The sequence below is a fragment of the Muscardinus avellanarius genome (genome assembly GCF_963383645.1).
Source record: "Muscardinus avellanarius genome assembly, chromosome: 3".
Classification (NCBI taxonomy): Eukaryota; Metazoa; Chordata; class Mammalia; order Rodentia; family Gliridae; genus Muscardinus; species Muscardinus avellanarius.
This window is the reverse complement of record NC_137788.1, coordinates 105153880-105179939: the sequence shown is the minus strand read 5'-3', so window position 1 is coordinate 105179939 and position 26060 is coordinate 105153880. Positions and strand designations below refer to the sequence as shown.

At 47.7% G+C, this 26060-nt stretch overlaps 1 protein-coding gene across 1 annotated transcript; it reads right to left on the bottom strand.

Moving 5' to 3' along the window:
• Positions 1-1433: 1433 nt before the first annotated feature.
• MAB21L3 (mab-21 like 3) lies at positions 1434-25219 on the bottom strand (the record flags this gene model as incomplete). Its single annotated transcript, XM_080692523.1, has 6 exons — positions 1434-1667; positions 7532-7726; positions 8126-8304; positions 13579-13870; positions 16811-16951; positions 24998-25219. The coding sequence occupies 6 exons, from the start codon at positions 25217-25219 to the stop codon at positions 1434-1436; spliced, it is 1263 nt and encodes a 420-aa protein (XP_080548649.1).
• Between the last annotated feature and the right edge of the window lie 841 nt (positions 25220-26060).

Here is a 26060-nt window from a genome sequence, read left to right as displayed (position 1 = left end):
TTTGGTGTATTCATTTGGAGTCACCCCTCCATGCCAGTCTGGCATGGGGCTGTATTTCTATTTTCTGTATTTCTATCTTTTAATAAACTTCTTTAAATCTTCAGCAACTGTCCAAGCTATGCATATTTATTCTTAGCTTAGGACAAGAACCCGCGGTAATTTTCTGTTTTGGGTCGTTTTGGGGTTTTGTTGTGGTTTGAGGGAAAGTGTGTCTGGGACCCTAACAGGGGTCCCCAGGACCAGTTTCCCCACATCCACATTCTCTCTAAATCCGTAACAGTCACGAGGGCCTTCCATGCCCCTGAGCCTCGCGTGAGCCCCAGACCCGCCTGATGCTTGTATCAGACCGTGATGCCCTCTGCGTGGGGAGCGGCCACATGTCACACCTCTGATCTTAGAATATAAGACAGACTTCTTACCAGCCTTCCAAGGCCCTGTGCTGCGTGCAACCCAGGCCGCTGGTCTCCATGGCCGCCTCGTGCCCCTCTCCAGCTGTGCACATGTGCATCCTTCAGGAGTCTTTCTATTTCAACACTGCGTTTACTTCCTTCAGAAGTAAACTAGCTCCCGTCATAATTGTGTCTATGTGTTCACTTCCATTAGGTGACACCCTTAGGTGTCACCTTGTTCGTAAGACCATTTTGCTTTAGTGATGCTCAGTGAGCCAGTGGCTGAATCGAGCAAAGAAGTTGAGAAGTGATCGTCACCAGAGACAGGACAGGAGGACAGGAGGAGGTCCCTGACCGTGGCATGGGGAAGCAGAGGCTGCCCTTTCATCCAGACTCACATGAGCCATCAGGACCCCATACTTAGAGGACACCGGGAGGCAGACAAGACCAGGGCCACCAAGCCACGGCAGGGGAGCTGGAGGCTGCACAGCTCACCACTGGGACCATTTTGTCCAGGCATAGGTACCAGTTCAGGATGCGATTCACATTCTACTAAGTCAGCAAGCAGCCCTGCCTTGCTCGGGACGGGCGCCTTGCAGAAGGCCCCAGGCTCACAGCCCTGCTCCCGGGAGGCACACTCACATCCCTGGTGTACAAATGGAAAGATAATGAGCCTGTGTTCACTGGGCTCCCAAACACCTCTGCACAGCAGGCTCGGGTCTGGGTTTCTCCGTATCGGACAATCAGAGCCTGTGCAAGGGAGAAGAAATGAAAATGATCATGAGTTCAGACTCGAGAAGCTGGATCAGAGCTGTCCCCACCAGAGGTAGCGAGGGACCAAGGCTCGATCAACTCCAGGGAGGCCTTGCATCTTGAGGAACAGTTTTCCCCCCCGGTGGTGTCCTGCTGGCCTGGCGGGATTTCCTCAGCCATTTCCCACCTCCCTCCTGGGGAGGATCCTGGGCGTGGGACAATTCCAAGAATGAGGTCAAGCTGGAATGAAGTGTCCATCTGTCCATCCGAGGGCCTCCAGGCAGGGCGGCCTCAGGGCAGGCTGACGTGGGGGTTCTTCAGGAAAAAGGCCAGTTTCTGGGCCACTGCGTCCAGCTGGCCGGCGTCGGCGTGCTGCAGGAGGTTGCTCTTGGGGACAAAGTAGTGTTTGAGGAAGCGCTGGCTCACACACTTGTGCAGCTTCCTCACGAGGCGCAGCAAGGCTCTGCAGAAGACCTGCCAGTCCTTGGAGTGGGGGTACTTCTCACAGGTCCAAAAGAGCACTGTCTGTGTAAGGAAGAGGTGCATCAGCATGCTTTCAGACAGAGAAGGGGAGCATCTTCAGCAACAAGTACTGAATTTACGTGGGCTTGGAAGGAGGAAATGAATTCCTGATCCGCAGCCTGGGTGAGCCCTGTCTCAGCCAGCTGGTCTCCTACATCTCTTTGTAATGATACTCTCTCCCTTTTCTCTGACTTTTCCAGTAACCATCATCACTCTCCTATTTTCTTTTCTTGGAATGGGAGATAGAACCCAAGGGCATTCCACCTCAGAGCTACATGCCCATCTTTTTCCTTTTTATTTTTTATTTTTTTTGTGTGGGTCTGGGGATGGAACCCAGAGGTATTTGACCTCCGAGCTACACCACCTGCCCTATTTTTTTATTCTTTATTTTGAAACCAGGTCTCACTGAGTTGTGGAGGGCCTCACTAAGTAGCTGAGGCTGTCGGTGAACCGCGATCCTCCAGTCTCAGCCTCCCGAATGCTGGGATTACAAGCGTGCGCCACCACGCCTGGCTTCCTTTTTAGTTCTGAAGCAGCATCTTGCTTGACTTGCTGAGGGCCTCGCTAAATTGCCAAGGCTGGCCTTGAATCTGCAATTCCCCTGTCTCCGCCTGCAAGTACTGGGAATACAGGCAGCACCAGTGTGCCCAGCTCACCACGCTCCTTAAATCTCCAATATTCCACCCCAGGCAGATGCCTTCACCTCCTACTTCACAGGGAACATGGACATCCCGAGCTTTCCAAGCACTGAGTTCTCTTACATTGGCGTCCTCCTCTCTTCCTCTCTGCGCCCACCTCTTCACCTAGCGAGCGCTAACCCCTCCATGGGACTCAGGACCCTGCCCTCCAGGAACTGCATGTGACTGCTCACCCTCCTCCTTGACTGGCTCCAACTCCCAGGCTCCACACTCCCCTCCCAACTCTTATCTCTGCACACCCAGGCTTCCCCATGAGTCAGCAGCATCATTTGTCAGCATTTCTGTCCCTCCGTGCATCCCTGCCCCAATGCCCTTCACGGCAGTCTTCTGCCATAGATCCTGAAGGCTGCTCTCATTAAGGCCCTGTGATCTCAGTGCTTCTAAAAACAGCCTTTATCAGCTTTCACCTTATCTGACCTTGCAGCTCATCAGATTCTCTGCTCTACAGCCTTTCTCTTGAGCCACTGTTCACTTGGCTCCCCAGCCGGTCTACTCCGGGTCTCTCCTAGCACCACAGCTCCTCCCTGGCAGTGCTCCTCCTGTCACCCTCAGTGTGGGGTCCTGGGCTCCCCTCCACCTCTCCTTCCTGCCTCAGCTCTGTGTTCCTTCGCCCACACAAGCTTTGACTTTCATTGATGTGGGTGACTTGCCAGCCAGTCTCTCCAGCTTGCTCTTTCCCTCTGACCTTCTTACCTGCTTCTCTTGGATATCAGAAAGTTATTTCAGTCTCAACATGTCCAAACTGAACCTGTGGCCTTTCCCCCACAGCCCAACCCGCCAGAGCTGCTTATCCAGCCACTTACGCAAGACACCAACCAACCAGTCATCGTCTTCCTCACTGTCCACAACCACGTCCTGCCAGTCCTCCTGCCTAAGAACTTCACAAATCTACCCGCTTTTCTCTATGACACCACCTCACCTGGACTACTTGTTCTTCTTCTTCATTTATTTATTTATTTATTTATTTATTTTATTTTTTTGTGGTACTGGGGGTGGAACCCAGAGGCTTTCTACCTCCGGGCTATACTCCCAGACCTATTTTGTACTTTATTTGGAAACAGGGTCTCACTACGTTGCTGAGAGCCTCACTAAGTAGCTGAGGCTGGCTTCGAACCTGTACGGTCATCCTGTCTCAGCCTCCCAAGCGCTGGGATTACAAGTGTGTGCCACCACGCCCGGCTTCACCTGGACTTCTGCACCAGCCATCTGGACAGTCTGTGCCTACTCTAGTCACCAGCCAACCTGTCACACCATCCACACTGCTATCTAATCTCTCCTTCCTTCCTTCCTTCCTTCCTTCCTTCCTTCCTTCCTTCCTTCCCTCCTTTCTTGCTGTGTGTATGTTACTGGGGATTGAACCTTTCTTTCCTTTTTTTTTTTTTTTGGTACTGAAAATTGATCTGGGGGCATTCTGCCTCTGAGCTACATCTCCAGCCTTATTTTATTGTGCTTTTCTTTTGTTTGTTTGTTTTTTTTTTTTTTTTGCGGGTCTGGGGATGAAACCCAGGGGCATTCAATCTCCGAGCCACACCCCCTACCCTATTTTTTATTTTTTATTTTGAAACAGGGTCTTACTAAGTTGCGGAGGGCCTGACTAAGTAGCTGAGGCTGTCCATGAACCGCGATCCTCCGGTCTCCGCCTCCTGAATGCTGGTATTACCAGCGTGCGCCACCATGCCCGGCTCAGCCTTATTTTATTTTGAAACAGGGTTCTTCACTAAGTAGCTGAGTCTGGCCTCAAACCTGCAATCCTCCTGTCTCAGCCTTCTAAGCATTGAGATTACAGCTGTGCACCACCACACCCAGCCTGATGTTTCTTAACTAAAAATACAATTCCTAACATGGTTTGTTCTATAAGGTGTGGTCCCTGTCTTCCTTTCTAGTCTTTTGACAAAAGTGCCAAGACATGGAATCATCTTGGGTGTCCAGTAACAGAGGAATGGATTTTAAAAATGTGGTAGATACACACAACGGAGTGTTATTCAGCCATGAAGAAGAGAGGCATCCTGCCCCTTGCAGATATGTGGATGGAAATGGAAGGTATTGTGTTAAGTGGAATAAACCAGATGCAAAAAGACAAGCACTGCATGTTCTCTCTAGTCTGCAGAAGCTTTGAAAATAAGTTGACCTGAGTGTAGAATCGTGCTTATTAGAGGTTGGGAGGGATGTGGTTGTGGAGGAAGGTGGATAGAGGAAGGCTAATTTACTTAGTGGATGTTGTGTGCATGGACGGGAATATCGCCCTTACCTCCATTACTATATACAATGAAGACATGTTACTCAAGCATAAAGTAATTATTAAAAGAACATGCTTTGGAGAAAGGACAACTCCTTTAATAAGTGAGTCTAGGAAAATTTGACATACATGAATGAAACCACATCCCTACCTCTCACCATAGAAAAAAAAAAATCAACTCAAAATGGATGAAAGACCTAAATGTAAAGTCCTAAAAGGAGCTAATAAAAGGAAACAGGGGAAATGGTTTAAGACATTGGTATATGCAAAGATTTTAATTATTTATTTATTTATTTATTTATTTATTTATTTGGTGGTACTGGGGTTCCTGGAAGCCCTTCTACCTCCGGGCTACACTCCCAGACCTATTTTTTACATTTTCATTTTGGAAACAGGGTCTCCTAAACCAGCGCGCGTGGCTGGCTTCGAACCTGCGCGATCCTCCTGTCTCTGCCTCCCAAGCGCGGGGATTACAAGCGTGCGCCACCACGCCCGGCTCAAAGATTTTTTTTTATAAGACTGAAAGGCATAGGTAACAAGAGTAAAAATAGACAAATGGAATCATGTCAACCTAAGAAACTTCTGCGCAGCAAAGAAAACAGTCAGCAGAGCGGAGGGAGCCTGAAAAATGGAGAAAACATCTGCAAACAGTGCCCTGGACGAGGTGTTAATATTCAGAGTATGTACAGAACTCAACAGGAAAAGAATAAACAACCTGATGAAAAAGTGGGCAAATGATCCAAAAGACATTTCTCGAAAGAAGAGATATGAATGGCAATAAATAGATGAAAAATGCTCAAGATCACTAGTTATAAAGGAAATGCAAGTCAAAACCTCAATAAGAGCCGGGCGTGGTGGCGCACGCTTGTAATCCCTGCGCTTGGGAGGCGGAGACAGGAGGATCGCACAGGTTCGAAGCCAGCCGTGCTGGCTTAAGAGACCCTGTTTCCAAAAATAAAAAAGTACCAAATAGATCTGGGAGTGTAGCCCGGAGGTAGAAGGGCTTCCAGGAACCCCAGTACCACCAAAAAAAAAAAAAAAAAAAAAACCTCAATAAGCTATCATACCATCCCAGTTAGGGTGTCCAGTGTCAAAAAGATAAAAGTTAAATGCTGGTGAGGATACAGAGAAAGAGGAACTAGTGCATTGCTAGTGGAAACAGGGTCTCACCTAGTTGCTGAGAGCCTCACTAAATAGCCGAGGCTGGCACTGAACCTGCGCAATCCTCCTGTCTCAGCCTCCCAAGTACTGGGATTACAAGCGTGCACCACCATGCCCGGCTATTTTAGGTTTTTGAAGCAAATTCCAGACTATAATAGCCAGCCATGGTGGTGCATACTTGTAATCCCAGTACTTGGGAGGCTGAAACGGGAGGATCGCACAGGTTCAATGCCAGCCTCAGCTACTTAATGAGGCTCTCAGCAACTCAGTGAGACTCTGTTTCCAAGTAAAATATAAAATAGTAGGTTTACGAGTATAGCCCAGAGGTAGAAAGCCCCTAGGTTCACCGGGCGTGGTGGCGCACGCCTGTAATCCCCGCGCTTGGGAGGCAGAGACAGGAGGATCGCGCAGGTTCGAAGCCAGCCGCGCGCGCTGGCTTAGGAGACCCTGTTTCCGAATAAAAATGTATAAATAGGTCTGGGAGTGTAGCCTGGAGGTAGAAGGGCTTCCAGGAACCCCAGTACCACCAAAAAAAAAAAAAAAAAGAAAGCCCCTAGGTTCCATCCCCAGACACACACACACACACACACACACACACACACACACACACACACACACCCCAAACTAAAATAGAACCACTGTCAGATCCAGCAATCTCATTATTGAGTAAATATCCAAAGGAAATGAAATCAACATGCCAAGCTGGGCCTGGTGGTACATGCCTCTAATATCAGTACTTTGGAGACTGAGACAGGAGGATTGCAGGTTCGAGGACAGTCTCAGTACTTAGTGAGGTTCTCAGCAACTTAGCAAGATCCTTTTTCCAAATAAAAAATAAAATAAGACTGGGGATGTGGCTCTGAGGTAGAAATCCTCTGGGTTCAATCCTCAGTACTAAGGGAAAAAAAAGGGGGGTCTTGAGGTATAGTTCAGAGGTAGAATGCCCCTGGATCCAATTTCTAGTTTCAACAAAATCAACATAACAAATATCTTCATTCCTGTGTTTACTACAGTACTACTCACAATAGCCAAGATACGGAACCAGCTCAGTGTCCATCAACAGATGAACGGGTAAAGAAAATGTGAAGCATCTACATAATGGAGTACTACTCGGCCACAAAAAGAATGAAATCCTATTATTTGCAATAATATGGATGAAATTAGAGGATATTATGTAAGTAAAATAAGCCAAGGACTGAAAGACAAACACTATATATTCTCACTTGGGTGGAGATGCTAAAACAGTGGATTTCATGGACCGGAGAGCTGAATAGAGATCACTAGAGGTTGGGAAGAGAGGGAGGCTGAATAATGATACCAAAACACAGTTAGATGTAGGAATGACTCCTGCTGTTCAGTAGGGTGACTAATTTCCATCACTTTATTATGCGTGTCAAAATAACTAGAAAAGATTTCAAAGGTCCCCAGCACACGGAGGCGATGAGTGTTAGAGGAGATGGAAATCTAACTACGCTAATGTGGTCACCATGCCTTGCCCACATGCATCAGGTCCTCATACTCTATCCCCAAAATGTGTTCAGAGATCATGTGTTCATTTAAGAACTAAGTAAATTACTACTGGTATCATACTGAAGAGGAGAGGGAGGGAGAGGGAAAGAAGAAAAGGGAAGTGGAAAAGGGAAAGAGGGAGCCACGGGTGATAATCCAAGGAACGCTGTTCTAAATCAGCCCCTCCTGCGTCACACGCGGCCCTCCACAGAGGCCACGGCTGACCCACTGGTCCCAGCTGGCCCTGGGCGGTGCCCGCTCACCTGCAGATGGTGGGAGGTGATGACCGGCCTCTTCCCGGGACACCACACGTCCTCCTTCAGCTGCCGCAGAGCCTGGAAACACCGTCTGCGGCAGCCCCCGTCCTCATCCAGCTGCTCCAGCAGCAGCTGCTCGGCCTGGGAGAAGCTCAGCTGCCAGTGGTAGTTGGAACGGGCCACCAGGTTGAACCCAAATGACTGGAAGGAGAAACACAGGGAACCTGAGGAGGCTGTGGAGTCAGAAAGCAGCCCGCTAGCCTGGGGACCTGTCTCCGGGGCAGAGCATCCTCCACAGGGGCCGTCGGGGAAGACACACCACTGTGGGCATGGACAAGTGGCAGGAGAAGGCTTGGGCTGCTTTCTCTTACAGCTCTTCTTCACCTCCAGCGTGCAAAGTCCCCAGAGGACTGGACACAGAGATTTCTGGCCCAGGGTGGGGCCTGGGGCTCTGCACCCCTAACAAGTTCTCAGCACCTCAAGAAGTGCAGAGCTAGTGGACCTCAACTTGCCCTCTAAAGCTGGAGGCTGACAGTAAGGCTGCTACTGGACAAGCTCTCAGTGTCTGCTTTGGTGATCTGGGGTCGTGATTACTGATACCTTGATGCATTCCACTCTCTCTGGGGAGGGCCAGCGCTTCAGACATCGAGGCCACTGGGCTTTCTCGGGCCAGGTGGTGGGGATCTCCACAGTGGGGACCAGCTCGATTTCCACCTGACATGTGGATGTTTCCATGGCAACCCATACTGCAGAGTGGATTGGTAGCATGCTGACCTGACCTGCTGGGCGGTGACCAAAAGATAAGGAGAAGAGAACACCTCACTCAGTACAAGCATCCAGGGAAGGCATTTGTGAGCAGCAGTTCTGAGCAGACGATTGAATGTGGGTGGTGGGGCACATCAAGAGTGGGGCCTTTACATCAAAACCAGATGGCTAAGCCTGGCGTGGTGGTGCACGCGTGTAATCCCCGCACTTGGGAGGCTGAGACAGGAGGATCAAAGCAGCCTCAGCTACTTAGTGAGGCTCTCAGCAACGTGGTAAGATCCTGTTTCCAAATAAAATATAAAATAAGCCGGGCGTGGTGGCGCACGCTTGTAATCCCAGCATTCGGGAGGCTGAGACCTGGAGGATCGCGGTTCGCGGACAGCTTCAGCTACTTAGTGAGGCCCTCTGCAACTCAGTGAGACCCGGTTTCAAAATAAAGAATAAAAAACAGGGCAAAGGGTGTAGCTTGGAGGTCAAATGCCCCTGGGTTTCATCCCCAGACCCGCAAATAAAATAAAATAGGGCTGGGAGTATAGCCCAGAGGTAGAAAGCCTCTGGGTTCCATCCCCAGTACCACAAAACAACAACAACAACAACAACAACAACAAAAACCCAAAAACAGATGGCTAGCCATTGTTAGAGCATTACTAGAAAATCTCCCTGTTGGTGCGTTTTTCTTTTCTTTTTCTTCCCATTCCTCCAAAGCATTTGTGGTATTTTTAACTTAATCTGTGTGTGTGTGTGTGTGTGCACCTGTATGTTGTGTTGGAGACTGAATCCAGGTCCTTGCACAAGCTAAACACTTGCTCTACCAATGGGCTACCGCCTGGCATTTAAACTAACAGATTCCTTCATTTAAACTAACAGATTCCTTCAGCAGGTTCGACTGAAAGAAAGTCATAGGCTAAAGTGAAAAAAGTATAGCATTTTCTACCGTCAAATGAAATCTGGATATTCTTCTCTATCCTTCTCCATTGTACCCAAGCACTTAGATACTGGTTTTCAGGGTAATTCAAAAGCAAGGTAGGACAGAACCATTTTTTTTCACCCTTCACCCAGATATCATTGTTCAAGGACAGCTGTTCCCCTGACTTATTTATATGCCGTGGGAGGCATCCTGCTAACCCATGTTTGTCAGAGTCAGAGTCATTTGGGTGGTATTTGTTTCCACCATCCATCCACCAAGCCAGCCCAGTCTCAGATGTATTTATCATCAGGAGCCCTTGTCATCCTAAAATTCCTCAACGCATGTCACAGTCGCTGTTTTAAGGGGTCTGGTGAATAGAAAGAAATTTCTACTGCCTTGTTTTGCAATTAGGCAAAAGAAGGAGGGAAGGAGAGAGAGGAGAGGGGGGGGGGAGAGAGAGAGAGAGAGAGAGAGAGAGAGAGAGAGAGAGAGAGAGAGAGAGAGAGAGAGAGGAGGGAGGAGGGAGGAGGGAGGAGGGAGGAGGGAGGAGGGAGGAGAGAGGAGAGAGGAGAGAGGAGAGAGGAGAGAGGAGAGAGGAGGGAGGAGGGAGGAGGGAGGAGAGAGGAGAGAGAGGAGAGAGGAGAGAGGAGAGAGGAGAGAGGAGAGAGGAGAGAGGAGAGAGGAGAGAGGAGAGAGGAGAGAGGAGGGAATATCAATATAAATGTGCCTGGTGCCATTTTCTAGCTCACACATTAGACTGTTCTCATATCTAATTTGCTTCCCTTCTTTCAAGACATACAGTTCTTTCTTGTTTGTTTGCCTTTGTTACAAAGATGAGTGTCTTGAATTAGGATCTGTTATTTTGCTTTCTCTTGCTCAGAAAAGAAAGTAGAAGCTCATTAATTGTGCTAGGCTGCTCAAAAGGGAAACATGCCATCCTGGGCTGGTGTGACGCAGGTCTTACTGTCTCCAGCTCATCAGAGCTGCTCAGACGGGGACGTGGCGATGTCTGGCCCTTCAACATCGTTTACCGAAAGCAACTTGCCAACCTGGCCCAGCCTGAATCTTTTATTTGCACTTTCACTAGTAACAATGTCAAAAACTATAAAGGCCAGCAAGCGTGTGCCACACCCGGCCCACACCCTGCTTCTGTAGCTGGCAAAGCTTATTACGCCTGTAACCTTTTGCTGGAGACTCAAATCTAAGCCCCAGTCTCCTCATGGGCAAAATAGGTACAAGAAAGAATTCTCTCTAGGGTTGTTATGGGGATTAAATAACCCATGAGAACATCTTCTTGAATAGCAAAAATTCATTAGAGATGAGCTCCGATTGCTATGGAAACCTTCTGAGCTGTTCTGATGAGACAAGTAAACATATACATGAAGGCATCCTTTGCTTTCTAAGCAAATAGAATTGCTTATTTCAAGCATATTTTCCCTTCCTTCCTTCCTTCCTTCCTTCCTTCCTTCCTTCCTTCCTTCCTTCCTTCATTTTTGTCATTTATTTATTTTGGACAGTGCTGGGGATAGAACCCAGGGCCTACCACCAAGCTACATTTTTTATTTTATTTTGAGATGGATTCTCATGAAGTGTCCCAGGCTGGCCTTAAACTTGAAATCCTCCTGCCTCAGCCTCCTAAGTGGATGAGATTACAGGCATGCACCACTGGGCAGTTTGCTTTTGATGTTGTCATCGAGCACGTGTACTTCCCAGCACTGTTATAAAGTGCATCCGTGTCTCGCTCCTTCAAAAGGCCGCACGGCAGTCTGCTGGGCGAAGGGAGCAGAATTTATTTAGCCAGTGTTCTTTTGTTAGCCATTTAGATTATATCCTTGGACATATTTCTTTGTGTACTTGGAGAAATACGCTTCTGGAATTAGAATTGCTGAATTGCCAAGTAAGTGCATTATAAAAATTAAAAATAGACAAACTGTCATTTTAAAAAGAGGCATCAAAGCCGGGCGTGGTGGCACATGCTTGTAATCCCCAGTATTTGGGAGGCTGAGACAGGAGAATCATGCAGGTTCAAAGCCAGCCTCAGCAATTTAGTGAGACCCTGTTTCCAAATAAAATAAAAAAATAAGTCTGGAAGTATAGCCCAGAGGTAGAGTCCCTGGTCCCTGGGTTCCACCCCCAGTATCACAAAAAATATTAAATAAAATAAAGTAAAAAAAGAGGCATCAATAAACTTCCCTGTACAATATGAAAAATGCCCATCTCTAAGCCAGGCATGGTTGTGCACATGCTTGTAATCCCAGCATTTGGGAAACTGAAACAGGAGGATCATGGTTCGCGACCAGCCTCAGCTACTTGGTGAGCCCCTTTGCAACTCAGTGAGACCCTGTTTCAAAATAAAGAATAAAAAATAGGGTTGGGGGTATAGCTCGAAGGTAGAATGCTCCCTGGGTCCTGGGTTCCATCCCCAGTACTGCAAAAAAAAAAAAAAAAAAAAAAAACCCAGAAAGAAACAAAGAAAGAAAATGCGAAAATGCCCATCTCACCATGCCCATTCACATCCACACTAAACAGGGCACACTTTGAACCTCTACAATCCCTTAGGGATTTGAAGGTGCCTGCCTGTCTTTCTTTCTTTCTTTCTCTCTTTCTTTCTTTCTTTCTTTCTTTCTTCCTTCCTTCCTTTCTTTCTTTCTTTCTTTCTTTCTTTCTTTCTTTCTTTCTTTCTTTCTTTCTTTCTTTCTTTCTTTCTTTCTTTCTTTCTTTCTTTCTCCGGGTCCGAAATGGTACTCAGGGGCATTCTACTTCCGAGCTACATCCCAGACCTATTTTTTATTCTTTATTTTAAAACAGGGTCTCACTGGGTTGCAAAGGGCCTCACTAAGTAGTAGCTAAGGTTGGCCACAAACCGCGATCCTCTGGTCTCAGCCTCTTGAATGCTGGGATTACAAGCGTGCGCCACCACACCCGGCTTGAAGGTGCCTTTCTTGAAATACACATTAGATGGAGCATTTTTCTTATTTTTACCACACACTTATATTCCAGTTATATTCATTCTCTGTGATTCTTGTTTGTTGGATCATTATTACTATTGGTCAGCTCTATTTTCTTACTAGTTTTGTACGTACCTTTTTTTTTTGTGTTTGGTACTGGGGGTAGAAACCAGGGGCTTTTCTACCGCCGGGCTACACTCTCAGACCTTTTTTATACTTTATTTGGAAACAGGGTCTCATCTCACTAAGTTGCTGAGAGCCTTACTCAGTAGCTGAGACTGGCTTCAAACCTGTGCGATCCTCCTGTCTCAGCCTCCCAAGCGCGAGGATTACAAGCGTGCGCCACCACGCCCCGCTGTATGTACTCTCTTGTAATTAAGGAAATTAGAAATTTTTTTTTCCAGTTTGAAATTTACCTTTTTACTTTGTGTGAACCAAAAACATGTGTGCACATTTGTACGTATAAATGTGCATACGCCACACTAGACAGTAGTTTAGAATTTGGGAATTTCCAAACTTCATTAGTTCTTACAGCTTCAGGATTTTGTGTTTTGGTACAATTTGGTGGTTTTCTTTTCTTTGTTTTTTCTCTTTTTTTTTTGGTGGTACTGGGGTTCCTGGAAGCCCTTCTACCTCCGGGTTACACTCCCAGACCTATTTTATATCTTTTATTTGGAAACAGGGTCTCTTAAGCCAGCACGGCTGGCTTCGAACCTGCGCGATCCTCCTGTCTCTGCCTCCCAAGCGTGGGGATTACAAGCGTGCGCCACCACACCCAGCCAATTTGGTGTTTTTCAAATGTGGTGTCAACATACTGTGTGGTAGTTGGATGAAGGGGTTGCAGTGGAAACTTTGCTGACAAAGATCCACGGTTTGCAGGTAATTTTATCTCCTCTTTTTTGGTACCAGGATGGAATTGTGGGTAATTTTAAACTTAATTTTTTTTTTTTTTTTTTTTGGTGTTACTTGGGTTCCTGGAAGCCCTTCTACCTCCGGGCTACATACACTCCCAGACCTATTTTTATATTTTTGAAACAGGGTCTCTTACACCAGCATGGCTGGCTTCGAACCTGCGCGATCCTCCTGTCTCCACCTCCCAAGCACGGGGATTACAAGCGTGCGCCACCACGCCCAGCTAAACTTAAATTTTAAATTTAAGTGCAGATAGGTTCTGGAAAAAGTGCACCCACACACACACAGCTTGTCATTCATATGACAATATGAATGACAAGGACAGTAATCAGCTTAAACCCACAGGGGTGCTGTTTAAGTATGAAATCAAATCCTCTATGTGTCATGATAGGAAAAAAAAGAGGTTCTTCCTGCAGTGGGGAACTCGCTGCTTATCATCGCAGGTAACATCCAAGCAGAGGTTCCTAGAGCAAAAGCGGAAGCCCGACCATTTCCCCTGCACCTTTTCCTGACTAGCTCACCTGAGAAGTGACAGGTTCTAATCGCATTTTCCACCAACTTCCGGAACACCTGGAGGACCTTGGTGGGCACGATGTCGCCCTCGATATTCACGTCTGTCTCTCGCCACTGCCACAGACTCTTCATGAACTGCTCCACCTCCAGCCACTGCTGCAAGCTCTCGGGTTCCCGCAAGGGACAGGGGACCCTGGTGCCCTTGAGGGTATAGTACCGCCAGCGCTGCTCCCTGGTCTCCCTGTACCCAGCCAGGCCCTTCACTGGGACAGTGACAAGAAATTGGCTGGGAGATAAAACCTGGGTCAGCAAAGGAGAGAAAAAAGAGTGAGGTCATAGCCTGGGAGGTCACTGAAGTCTTCCTGGGGAGCGGCCCTGACAAGCCGGGAGGCTTAGGTAACCACTCAAACCTCAACTGTGCAGGAGGGAGACAGAAGGCCAGGCCTGGCCACTGCAAGAGGATGGCATCTTTGTTTTGTCACTAAACCTGCTATGATGCTGTGGCAGGTAAATTAACTCACTGTGGTTTGGGTTTCATGAATCCAGAAGTAAAAAGGTCAAAGAAAACCTAGGATTCTGGAGGGAATCTAAAGTTTGGAGGGAGAAAGAGTAGTATCATTGATTTCTACACCTGTGAAGAACAGTAATTCTCCTGCATTTGATCCTCTCAGTCACGCGGGGAGGTGGGCTCTGTTGACATTTCCCAGATGAGGGACCCAAGGCTCAGATCTCCCCGAGGACACACAGCCAGGAAGCAGAGTTGACTGGAGATCCCCCTCCCCCTCTATACTGGCAATTGAACCCAGGGCCTCATGCACGCAAGGCAAATGCTCTACCACTAAGCTACATCCTTAGCCCAATTTTTATTCTGAGACGAGGTTGTGCTACGTTACTGGCTCAATCAATCCTCCTGCCTCAGCCTCCTGTGTAGCTGGGATTACAGATGTGTTCCACCGTGCCTAGCTGAGATTAGGGCTTTTGAGAGTTCATTCAATGATCATTTTCTCTCCCTGGGCTAGTTCTCAACCAAGAATGAATGGCCTAGAAGAGGGGAAAGTTAGGACATGAATGAAGGGTGGGGAAGGGATGGGAGAGGAGGTGACAGAATTTTTTTCCTGCCTGTACCGATGACCTGTGGCTAGTATTAATGACTAAGCCTTACAAGATCAAAGGTGAAATGAAAGCCTGTCTGTTTAGACAATGCGAACTACTGAGATGATTCTCAAGTCAATGGAAAAAAAGCAAGCAAACAGAATCCACCCGATTCTTTACCCCTCGTTAAGCAGTGGTCAGGGAGAAAGCAGGCCAATAGTCCAAAGGCTAGAACGAGTCGGTCAAGAGTTCAGAACTGCCAAAAGCAACTTGAACTTGGGCTGGTGGCAGCGCAGCCCTCTCCACAGGGCACTGACCGTAGGCCAGCTACCTCCTCCTCTCCATGGACAGTCCCGACAATGGAAATTGGCTAACTCTCGGCCAGGGCCCCATCACTGACCAGTTCAGGAGTGACCATCAAAACCAGCTCCAACTGCTTCTGCCTCACTCTCTGAGAACAATAGTATAATGTCTTAGATGGGTCCACACGACTGTGGGTGTCCATAGGAAGGAGGCAAATATCTAGACCTGCACATTGAACCTACTTGCACGTGAATTCAAGAGAATAGCTATCGTGTTGCTGGTCACATAAATGGTGCTTAATCAATACTTGTTCAATTAAGTCCAAGATAAAATCAAGACAATTTTATATGTCACATTGTTACTATTTTCCAAATGTACTATGCAGGATATGATGCATATAAACACAAGATATAATTCGAGCTATGAATTCTACATGGGTTCATAGAAGGAAATTTCCTCGGTACCGTTCTAAGGAAAAGGGATGCAGCATCTCTCTTCTCAGCCATTGGCCTGTATCTGTGCAATTTAGGTTGGCCTGAGGAGATAGAGATGGGTAGGTGATGGTCTGACATCCCAAGATTCAATCATGTTTTACAATGTTCATCCTGGAAAGAATTTCCTAAGATCTGACTCTGTCTCAAAAATCCACAAGTGTCAGAATCTTGTGGGTGGTCTTTGTATCCATCCTTGGGATGGACTGGGCCAGGACTGTCTTTTGTTCAGGTACTAATTGTTGTGGGCATTCACTCATTGACCCCACACAGGCTGTGTCTACCCGTGCCACACACCAGCTGGGCAATAGGAATGAAGTAATTAATAAACATCATCTTTAAAGTCAATGAATTTACAGCCTAGTGTGAGAAACAGGCCATAATTCATGTAAATTTAATGCAAGATGAAAGAGGTTTTATGTGGCATAAGAAAAATCAAGACAAAGAATGATAAATATAGCCGGGCGTGGTGGCGCACGCTTGTAATCCCAGCATTTGGGAGGCTGAGACTAGAGGATCATGGTTCGTGGACAGCCTCAGCTACTAAGTGAGGCCCTCTGCAACTTAATGAGACCCTGTTTCAGAATTTAAAAAAATAGGTCAGGGGGTGTAGCTCAGAGTTAGAATGTCCCTGGGTCCATCTCCAGACCCACACACACACAAAAAAAAAAAGAATGATGAAGGTTCAGGATGATGCAGAACCCCACCTCTCTCATCTCTCAATGGAGGAACCATACCGTCTTTGCCTGGAGGTTTAAACGAGATAACCTCCATCAGACAGCTCTGCCGACCCTGCCATTCTGCACATCCTGCCATTCTGCCGCGCTTTGGCCCTGGTGGCTCAGACTCCCTGGGATTCCTCAGCAGGGAGCAGCTTGGGCCACTCCTATAGTCCCCAAGGGTCACCTCTTCTACCTACTCCCTTCCTCCACCTGCACCCCAGAGACTATCGCCTTTATTTTCCCATCAGTGCTCTCCGTGCCCTCTACTTAGTCCCCAATCTATTAAGTGTGTGCTCAATAAATGGAGGTGTGCTTACCCAAGCTTTATTCACTACTGAGGAGTATGCTGTGGCATCAGATATTTTCGTGTGACTCCTGGCCCTAGAGCCAAATAGGAACCCGCGAAGTCCTTTCACTTCTCTAAGTCTAGTTTATGTCGTCTAGGAATGCAGGGGCTCAAATGCGTTATGATCTATAAAAGGAGTCTATAAGTGGTAAATACTAAGAGCACCTGTGGCAACAGCAGGACGAGCACTCCTCCAGGGGTGAGCACCAGTCCCACCCTGAGTCCCACCCATCCAAGCGCGCCAGCTCTGTTGCTGGGCACTTGGAGACAAGTAAACCTTGCTTACCTTAATGTTCCCATTGTATATGTCAGAGTAGGGCACGGCTTGGAATCGAATGTCCTGGTGGCTGATTTCAGTGGTCAGACGCTGGACCACTCTCTGCACCTCCTCCACAGTCAGGGAAATCTGCTGGCGCCTCAGTTCCGCCTGGGTGTGAAGAGACCAACAGGAGGTTATTCCCGGTGTGAGCCCCAGGACACTGGCACAAGAAAGTGGTGAGACAAGGGCACGGCGGTGCACAACTGAGGAGTTCACGGCAAAAAAAAACCCACCTTCCCAAGACTTCAGGGCAGATGCGCTTCGGTCTGACTCTGTCTGAGATGGTGCTTAAAGGAGTCTCAATGCTCTCTTCTGAAATGGGTGCATTCAATTTGATATTTATCTAGTACCTACTATACGGCAGGTGTCAGCCCAAGTGCCAGGAACACAATGGTGATCAAGGCAATAGTGAATAAGATAGAATTACTTGCCCTCTAGTTGAAAATATAGTGCGTGTGTGTGTGCGCGCGCACTCAAGAGAGAGAAGAGAGATAATATCAGGGATGGTAAGTGTAATGAAGAAAAATAAATTATTACAAAAGACTAGTGAATAAAGGGGCTACTCTTTTAGATAGAATGGCTGGGGAAGGCTTCCCTGAAGAGGTGACATTTGAGAGTCGTGAAGGCAGCTTAAGAAAGCAGATTCCTGGGTCCCTACAACAAGAGTTAGAGCCTGATATCTGAGGGCCAGCAAGGAGACCGTGTGGCTGGAGCCTGGGAAAGGAAGAGGAAAGCCACAGGATCAACTGGGGAAGGCTGGTGGGAGCCAGATCATCACAAAGGGGTCGGTGAACCATGGTGAGATCAGAATAGCGTAACAGTGCCTGCTCTCCGGGTGGCAACTGTTAAACAGTGTAATGTGTGTAAACACCCAGCGGATTGCCTGGCACTGATGTCACCTGTGAACGGTGAAGGTGCTCCCTCCGCCTCTGCTCTCAGCCCTTCCTTTTGCTACTAGATCCCTAAGAAGAAGCACTCATTTACCTTCTTTTTGACTCTGCAGCCAGAACCAGGAAATTCTCATAGAAAAAAAAAAAGTTGACCATCATTAAGATAACTAACGTTCAGGAAAGTAGATGATTGTGGGAAACACCAAGGAAATTTTAGTGCTCCAGGAGAGACCTAACAGTCCAAATTCAGAAAGAGTCTTCACATTTCTTCTGCGATGGTGGGGCTTCTTTGTCTGCTCGGTTCAGGAGGCAGCTAGCTGCAGGCTGCAGAGTCTCCTTCAGCCAGGGGCTGATTTCAAGCAACATTTGATACATTAAAATGCAATAGCCAACCATGAATCTCTCCATTCCTTTTGAGTTTTGTAGAATGGCCATTTCTACAGATTCTTACAGTAGTGTATGGGTCCTGGTCTATGGGTCCATGGAGAAGGAAGATTAGCAGAGAAAGAAAGCACTGCATTGGGATTTCCCAGAAGGAAGAATCATGCACGCGTAGGAGCCTGGGTTAGAATGCATCTCAGCTTGTCAGAAAGAAAAGGGTGCAGATGTGGGGAAATGGTAAGCGGTGGTGGGAACTGGAGAGATTTCCTATTGTCTATTTACTCTATCAAGAAAATAGACTTTGAGCCGGGCGTGGATGCGCACGCTTGTAATCCCCGCGCTTGAGAGGCAGAGACAGGAGGATCGCGCAGGTTCGAAGCCAGCTGCGCGCGCTGGTTTAGGAGACCCTGTTTCCAAATAAAAAATGTAAAAAACCAAAAGTAGGTCTGGGAGTGTAGCCCGGAGGTAAAAGGGCTTCCAGGAACCCCAGTTCCACCAAAAAGAAAAAAAAAAAACAAAAAAAGAAAATAGACTTGGGACAGGAAATCCCTCCAGTACATACAAACACACACACACACACACACACACACACACACACAATTCTGTGTCCTTATGGTAGTGGGGAAGCCAGGTGCACAGAATTCACGAGGGGGTGTCATGATGGGAAGTGGAGAGTGTCACTGAGTTCAACAGAGGCAGTGGGTCTGGTCTGCAGGCCGAGACGTGTCCATGGGTGCATGACCCCGCAGAGGGCTGCCTTTGGAAAACAAGCTAATCCCTTCCAGGTGCCCGACACCGCAATGCGTAACAAGAAACATTAACGAGGCCCCTGATCTTAAGGAGGATACAGTCTCATTGAAAATATGTCATAGCCGGGTGTGGTGGCCCACACTTGTAATCCCAGTACTTAAGAGGCTGAGACAGGAGGATCACCCAGGTTCGAAGCCAGCCTCAGCTAGTGAGTGAGGCTCTCAGCAACTTGGTGAGACCCTGTTTTCAAATAAAATATAAAATAAAGCCAGGCATGGTGGCGCACGCTTGTAATCCCCGTGCTTGGGAGGCTGAGACAGGAGGATCGCGCAGGTTCGAAGCCAGCCTCAGCTACTTAGTGAGGCTCTCAGCAACTTAGTGAGACCCTGTTTCCAAATAAAATATAAAATAGGTCTGGGAGTGTAGCCTGGAGGTAGAAGGCCCCTGGATTTCATCCCTAGCACCACAAAAAAAAAAAAAAAAAAAAAAAAAATAGGGCTGTGAGTATAGCCCGGAGGTAGAAAGCCCCTGTACCACAAAATAAATAAATAAATAAATAAATAAATAAATAAATAAATAAATAAACAAAGAAAATTTAAAATAGGTTTGGGAGCATAACCTGGAGGTAGAAGGCCCCTGGGTTCCATTCCTGGTACCACAAAAAAAAAAAAAAAAAAAAAAGAGAGAGAGAGAGAGAGTGAAGAGAAAAGAAAATATATCATTTGTGTGTGTGTGTGTGTGTGTGTTTTCAACATCCCTGTTTCTTGCCTGACCTTGAATATATTAATCATGTCTAGATTAGCTTTTAACATCTTATTTTGCCACCAGCAGCCACTCATCCCTCTTTGTACCTTCAGTGTCCACCAGGGACATTCATTATGGGAGAAGGCAGCAAAGGAAACTTCCGAGAACGAAGACGGAGGCTCTGCTCCTTCCAGACTAAAACGAGTCAAAGAGAAAGGGTGAGCACAGAAGGGCGGCCATTTGTGAGACCCAGAATAATGGGCGATGCTTCTAGAAGCTTTGGGTTAAGAGCTGAACTCCCCCTCTGCGCTGATTCAACTCCGTGTGGCCAATTTTGGTTGAGCAGCCACTTCCTGCTGGGCCCTGCGCCTCACATCAAGGCATTTACAGATGAGTGGACAAAGGAAGACAAACTGGAAATTAAAATTACAGCAATTTCCTGCCAGGGAGAGGTTGGCACAGGCTGCTGCGGATACCCAGACAGGGAACACCTCATCTAGTTGGGAGGCCGGGGCCTTCCTGGAGACAGAAGATGTTGAAGAGGAATCCTGAAAGATCAGCAGGTGTTAGCCAGGAAGAAAAGGGCATGAAGGTCATTCCAGAAAGTGAAAATGACAGCTATCTAGACATGAGAAGCCCAAGGAGGGAACTGTAACTGTTTTTTAGGATATCGTGAGCGCAGAGGTTGCCTTGGAGGGTGGTAAGAAGAGAAGATGACTTCCCCTCGTTTCCTAAATGTCTGTAGAGCTTGGCCCCCAGCAGGGCTGTTGTGTCTGGGGAGTGCTGGGCATGAAGAGGTGGATGGGGGTGAGCGGGAGCAAGCACTCGTCCAAGAAGGCCAACTCTGGAAGCAAACAAAGTAAAATAAAGCTACAGGAGCACCAACAAGTTTTTCAAAATTATACGAGGGCTTGAATACGTTTCAAAGGTGAAAACAAAATAAAAACAAACAAAACCAAAGGCGTCCATAGAGAAGGAAGAGGCAGCAGACAGCACGCTCACTGCGTGGGGACTTCCCAGAAGGAAGAAGGCACGCAGACCCAGGAGCCCAGTGAGGAATTCGCCTGGCTTCGCAGAAGGAAAGGAAGTTAAGAAAGGGGGCAGATGTGGGGGAATTTCCCGCCTGAAGTCTCTTTTCTTGATCCCGTAGGAGACAAGGAAATAAGAGTGGGTGGAGAGGTGGCAGGGAGGGGCTTTGGGTGATAGACTGTTGCAGTGGCTCCCTAAGAAGGAGGGATTTTTAGGCACCTGTGTGAAGGCGGCCAGGCAGCAGGAAGGCTCAGCCGTGCTTGGTCCATGGGGTCCTGGGACCAGTGAGCTCTGCTGGAAGATATTCCCCAGGTCTCTCAGCCCTCCATGGAGGAGCTTAGGTCTAAGATCAGAGCTTGCTGGGCAAGAACAGGAGAGGCTTAGAAACAAAGTAGGGCTTCAGTAGTGGGCTGGATTTTCCAGCTTCACTAGGGAATGGATAAATCCAGTTTGGTAGATCAGGGAATGCTGGGCAAATTCAAAGATTAGAAGTCTGGTCAGGTAAAGTGGGGAAAAGCAATACAAGATAATGACAAATAACAGAAGATAAAAGTAATACAAGATGTACTAATTAGATAAAAACAATCAAGTAGCTGGAAAAGAGTGTTCTGTAATAGTTACCTTCTCCGAATGTGCTAAGGACTAATGCTAACTTCCCAAATCCTGTAAATCTCCCGAAGTGACTCCACAGTGTGACTGTGAATGACACAATGGTAACCGTAGAAACACAGACATGTTTTGTGCCTTGAGTTAATAAACTATGGAAAGATTCATCACTATGCTGACACCATCAAATCATTTTTAGTTGATACAAGCTTAAGTGTGTGTGTGTGTGTGTGTGTGTGTGTGTGTGTGTGTGTGTGTGCCCCCTGCCCCATGACACACTCAATGAATAGCCTATCGAAAAAAAGTCCTTAATTGTAAATCTCTTCTACAAGTCACGTCCCCGAGTTGATGGTGAAAATCTCACTGGGCAGGACAAGATCATACACATCCTGAAAGACACCTATAATTTCTCACTCATTATACAGGGCAATTAGCTCATCTTTATGATCTGTTTTGATTTCCAAAGGGGAAAGTCAGGAGCGAGGAATGTTTTTTGGAACCTAATACCACAAACTCCGGCTTTGATTTCTTCTCCTATCATTTCTGCTACAGTTTAGACTCGGGACCTTAGAAGAGAACTCAGGAATCCTCTCATCTGGTGCCACCTAACCGAGGGCCAGAGCAGCTGACAGTCTCCTGGAGTCACAGTGGAAGTTAGGAGTAGAACTAGGTCAAGTGCCGGGTTCCTCAACTCCACTTCCCACACAGCATGCCACCTTCTTAGGAACAGAAGTACCTGAAGTACCATCTACCTTTTATCCTCTTCCTGAACCCAAACAATAAAAAGGCTCTCAGTTTGGAGTCGAGGCTCATGAAACAAGGAGTCCAGAGCCAGCACTTATTTGGCACCACTGGCTGTCCTGATCCCACCAGCACACCACAGGTATGCAGCAGGGGCTGGACGGTGACGCCAGGCAGGGACCAGAGCCAGGGAAGACGGAGCCCTCCTCCAACAAGCCTGTTCCCACAGTGCCCAAGCCACGGGAGCTCCCCACATCCCTGGCCACTTCCTGACGTGGGTTCTTAGCTCTGCAGGATCACTAAGCGATCAGCAGCCCCAGAAGTGCTTGGTGCTGGGGGTCCCCAGGCTCCGCCCCAGCTAATCACTCCCATGTAGAGACCCCATCGACAGCCCAAAGCCCTTTCTCTCCACTTATCCTGACCACAGCGCAGGCAGACGGTGAGGAATTCAATCTGAGGGTGTCGGAAAGCGGAGTGGGGCTCAAGACAGAGTACAGAGAGTGATCTTGGTAAAAGAAGGCTGGTCTACCACAAGCATGAGTCCTCCAAGCTCCCAGAGACACCATTGCCTCTCGAACTTCAGGAGGTCAGCGAGACACGAACTAGCTGCAGCTCTGAGACGGCCTCATCACCAAAGTTACTTCAGAGGAAAGCTTTAAAGTAAATGTAAGGGGAAAAGAGAATACTTTAAGGAAATGAACTAAAAGCATATTCAATCCAGGGCTGACCTCAGTGTCCATTTAAGCTCTCTATTCACGCTCTTCTGCTGATTAAATCAATAAACAAAGCCAACCTTCTTTCCTTCCTTCCTTCCTTCCTTCCTTTCTTCCTTCCTTCCTTCTTTCTTTCCTTCCTACTAGAGATTGAACCCAGGGGTGTTCTACCTCTTAGCTACACCCCCAACCCTACTTTTTTATTTTTATTTTTGAAATAGGCACTCACTAAGTTACTGAGGCTAGCCTTGAACCTGCGTGCCTCCTGTCTCAGCCTCCCAAGTACTGGGATTACAGGTGTGCACCCATGCCTAGCTGCATGCTTTTCTTTACAAGACTGTATTTGTGAGTGTGACAAAGGCAGAAATGAATTGTGCTAAACTAATGAGGCACACGGTGCTAGGTATTCTTAGATCATCTGGTCCAGCCCCTCTGTTGCACTAACCCCAGCATGGCCAGGCTACGGTACCATCCATTGTACACAGCCTCCTTGTCTCCCGGCAAGTCTACGTGCCTGCACACACGGACACATCCCATCCTGGCCCCCACCCCTCCTCCCCAGCCATAGCCTCTGGGGTATTATGGTCCCACAAGTGGTTTGCTACTATTAATAGCTCAAGTTTATGAATAATTTACTGTTTCAAATACAAATTATTGGGGATTTAAGATTGTTCCTTCTAACAACAGCACTGACTCGGTCACGTTGCACCACGCTCGCTAGAGAGAGGTGGGGTCAGAGCAAGCAGTGTGTCCCGAACGTCACGTGGGCAGGTGGTCGGCTTGAGCGGCACCCGGGAAGAGCGCGTGGAGGAAAAAAGGCTGAGAACTTCCTTCCAGAAAGAAGAAGCCATTAGCTCAGGAATTGTTTCAAGCCCAACAGTTGGTTAAAAACCAAAATAGAACAAGCAGGCACCTTGTCTGTCCTCCAGGGGCTAAGAGTGTACAGCGATACAGCGGGGACAGCAGGCTGTTCACCGCACATCCCCGTCTCCCACAGAACACAGGGCCCACGGGGCACGTCCATCTTCCCACTGCTGCAGAAGCCATGCCGCGCAGCTCCGTGCAGCTGAGATCACTGCGTCCTTCCTGGGAGCAGGCGCTTGATAAGAGCAGCCTGACAGCCTCCCAGGGACCTTTATGGAGGCTGTTAGGATGGTTTGCATTTTAAAGATGAAGGATCTGGAGCTCAGAAAGTTTAATTTGCCCAGGGTCCCCGAGTTAGGAAATCCCAGAACAAGCATTTGCAGCCAGGCACCATCATTCTTAAGCTCCTGTCTGTAACCACTGCCCTGCTCTGCCACTCGGAAAGTAAAGGTGACTGAGAAGGAAGCCACCTCAAATGCTCTAACAGAGTTCCCCTGGCCTGGAAGACCTCTCCTGCACACCCCGCCCAACCCCAGAGCTTTGTCTCTTCTCTCCTTCCTCTGAACAGTTTCTCCCAGGAGATCTAAAGCCCCTCTATCCTCCCAGCTCTGCTGAGATCTCCACTGTGCCCTGAGGTCACCATGCGTTAAGTATTCACCCACACAGCCCAGGGCCATTTGACCTCTGAGCTACATTCTTAGCTCTATTTTATTTTTATTTTTTATTTTATTTTTTATTTATTTTTATTTTTTGGTGGTACTGGGGTTCCTGGAAGCCCTTCTACCTCCGGGCTGCACTCCCAGACCTATTTTTACATTTTTATTTGGAAACAGGATCTCCTAAGCCAGCGCGCGCGGCTGGCTTCGAACCTGTGCGATCCTCCTGCCTCTGCCTCCCAAGCGCGGGGATTACAAGCATGCGCCTCCACGCCCGGCCTTTATTTTTTATTTTTTAAAAATAGAATCTCTGTAAGTTGCTGAGGCTAGCCTTGAACTAGTAATCCTCCTGTCTCAGCCTCCCAAATACTGGGATTACAGGTGTGCACCACCACGCCCAGCTCTGAACAGTATTATAGCATCTTTAGAAGCAATGTGAAAACTGGGTGTGATGATGCACGCTTGTAATCCCAGTACTTGGGAGGCTGAGACAAGAGGATCTGGGTTTGTGGCCAGCCTCAGCTACTTAGTGAGACCCTCTGCAACTTAGTGCATTTGACCCTGTTTCAAATGAAGAATAAAAAATAGGGCTGTGGGTATAACTTAGAGGTAGAATGTTCCTGGGTTCAATCTCCCAATACCACACACACACACACACACACACACACACACACACACACACAAAAGAAGCAGATCTAGTTAGTGGGGTGGGGTGGGGTGGGGTGGGGTGGGGTGGGGTGGGGTGAAGGGTGAGTGGAGGAGGCTGGCCTTTGCCCTTACCTTATCCAGTAGGCAATCTTCTAAGTTCCCCCCAGTGATGGATTTCATGGCTTCAACATCTTGAGTTTTTCTGCAGTGGCAGACAACACTTCTGGGAAACTTTCTCAGTAATGATAGTCTCTTGATGAAATTTCTCTGGAAACGTGTACATGGACCAGAGACTTGGCCTCTCATCTCGTCATCCAAGTTCTTATTTCCAAGTTGTGAGCGTCCGTCTGTCATCTCTTAAAAAATTAAGAAAAAAAATTAAAGGAGACTTGATGGAATCAATTTAGAATCAAACCTAATATTTCCCTATTTATTTCTGTTGACTGCTACTTTGGGAGGTAATTTTCCAAGGTGCATTTCCTGCCCAGAGATGTAAAACTCCACTCAAGCCCCGAAGCCCTTGGTTGGCTTTCTCCCTCCTTGTATGCTGTTATCCTGATACTAGATGTACCTTGGAGCTCAATATATTTATATCTCTTTGTCCTTATCCTGTTGACAGTAAATATCCCTTGCCCTCCAATCCAGAAAATCCTGCAAATGGATTTACCTTCTTTACGATAAACAAATAGGAAATGGCAAACAACCAGCCTGGCCCTCATCCCTGTGCTGACAAGCAAGTGATCGGGTGCTGTCAGCCAGATCATGCTCAGCACTGGCATCTTGGAAATCATGCACACACAAGCACGCACACGGGTACACACGGGCACTCATGCACGTACACACAGGCACACCCACACGCACAGGAGAGGCCTGCTTACACACGGGGCACGCACGGAGGAATGGCAGGACAGGAATCCTTCTGCTCACCTGCTGACCTTTAACTGTGATTTCTCTCTTCTCACTTGAGAGCTGGCATTAAAAATAAAGTCGGTGTAAACAGGCCCTTGGAGAGTGGAGGAAACACGTCTGGTTTGGCCAGTAAAACTCACGTTGGAAAACAGCTCAGTAAGGCAGTAAGTTCCCAGTCTGACTGGCTGGGACTGGTTTTACTATAGGGGAAAAAAAAAAAATTCACAAGGGCTGGATCTCCCTGAAGCTGGTAAACATCACAGTCGGCTATCAGGTGATCTAAGGG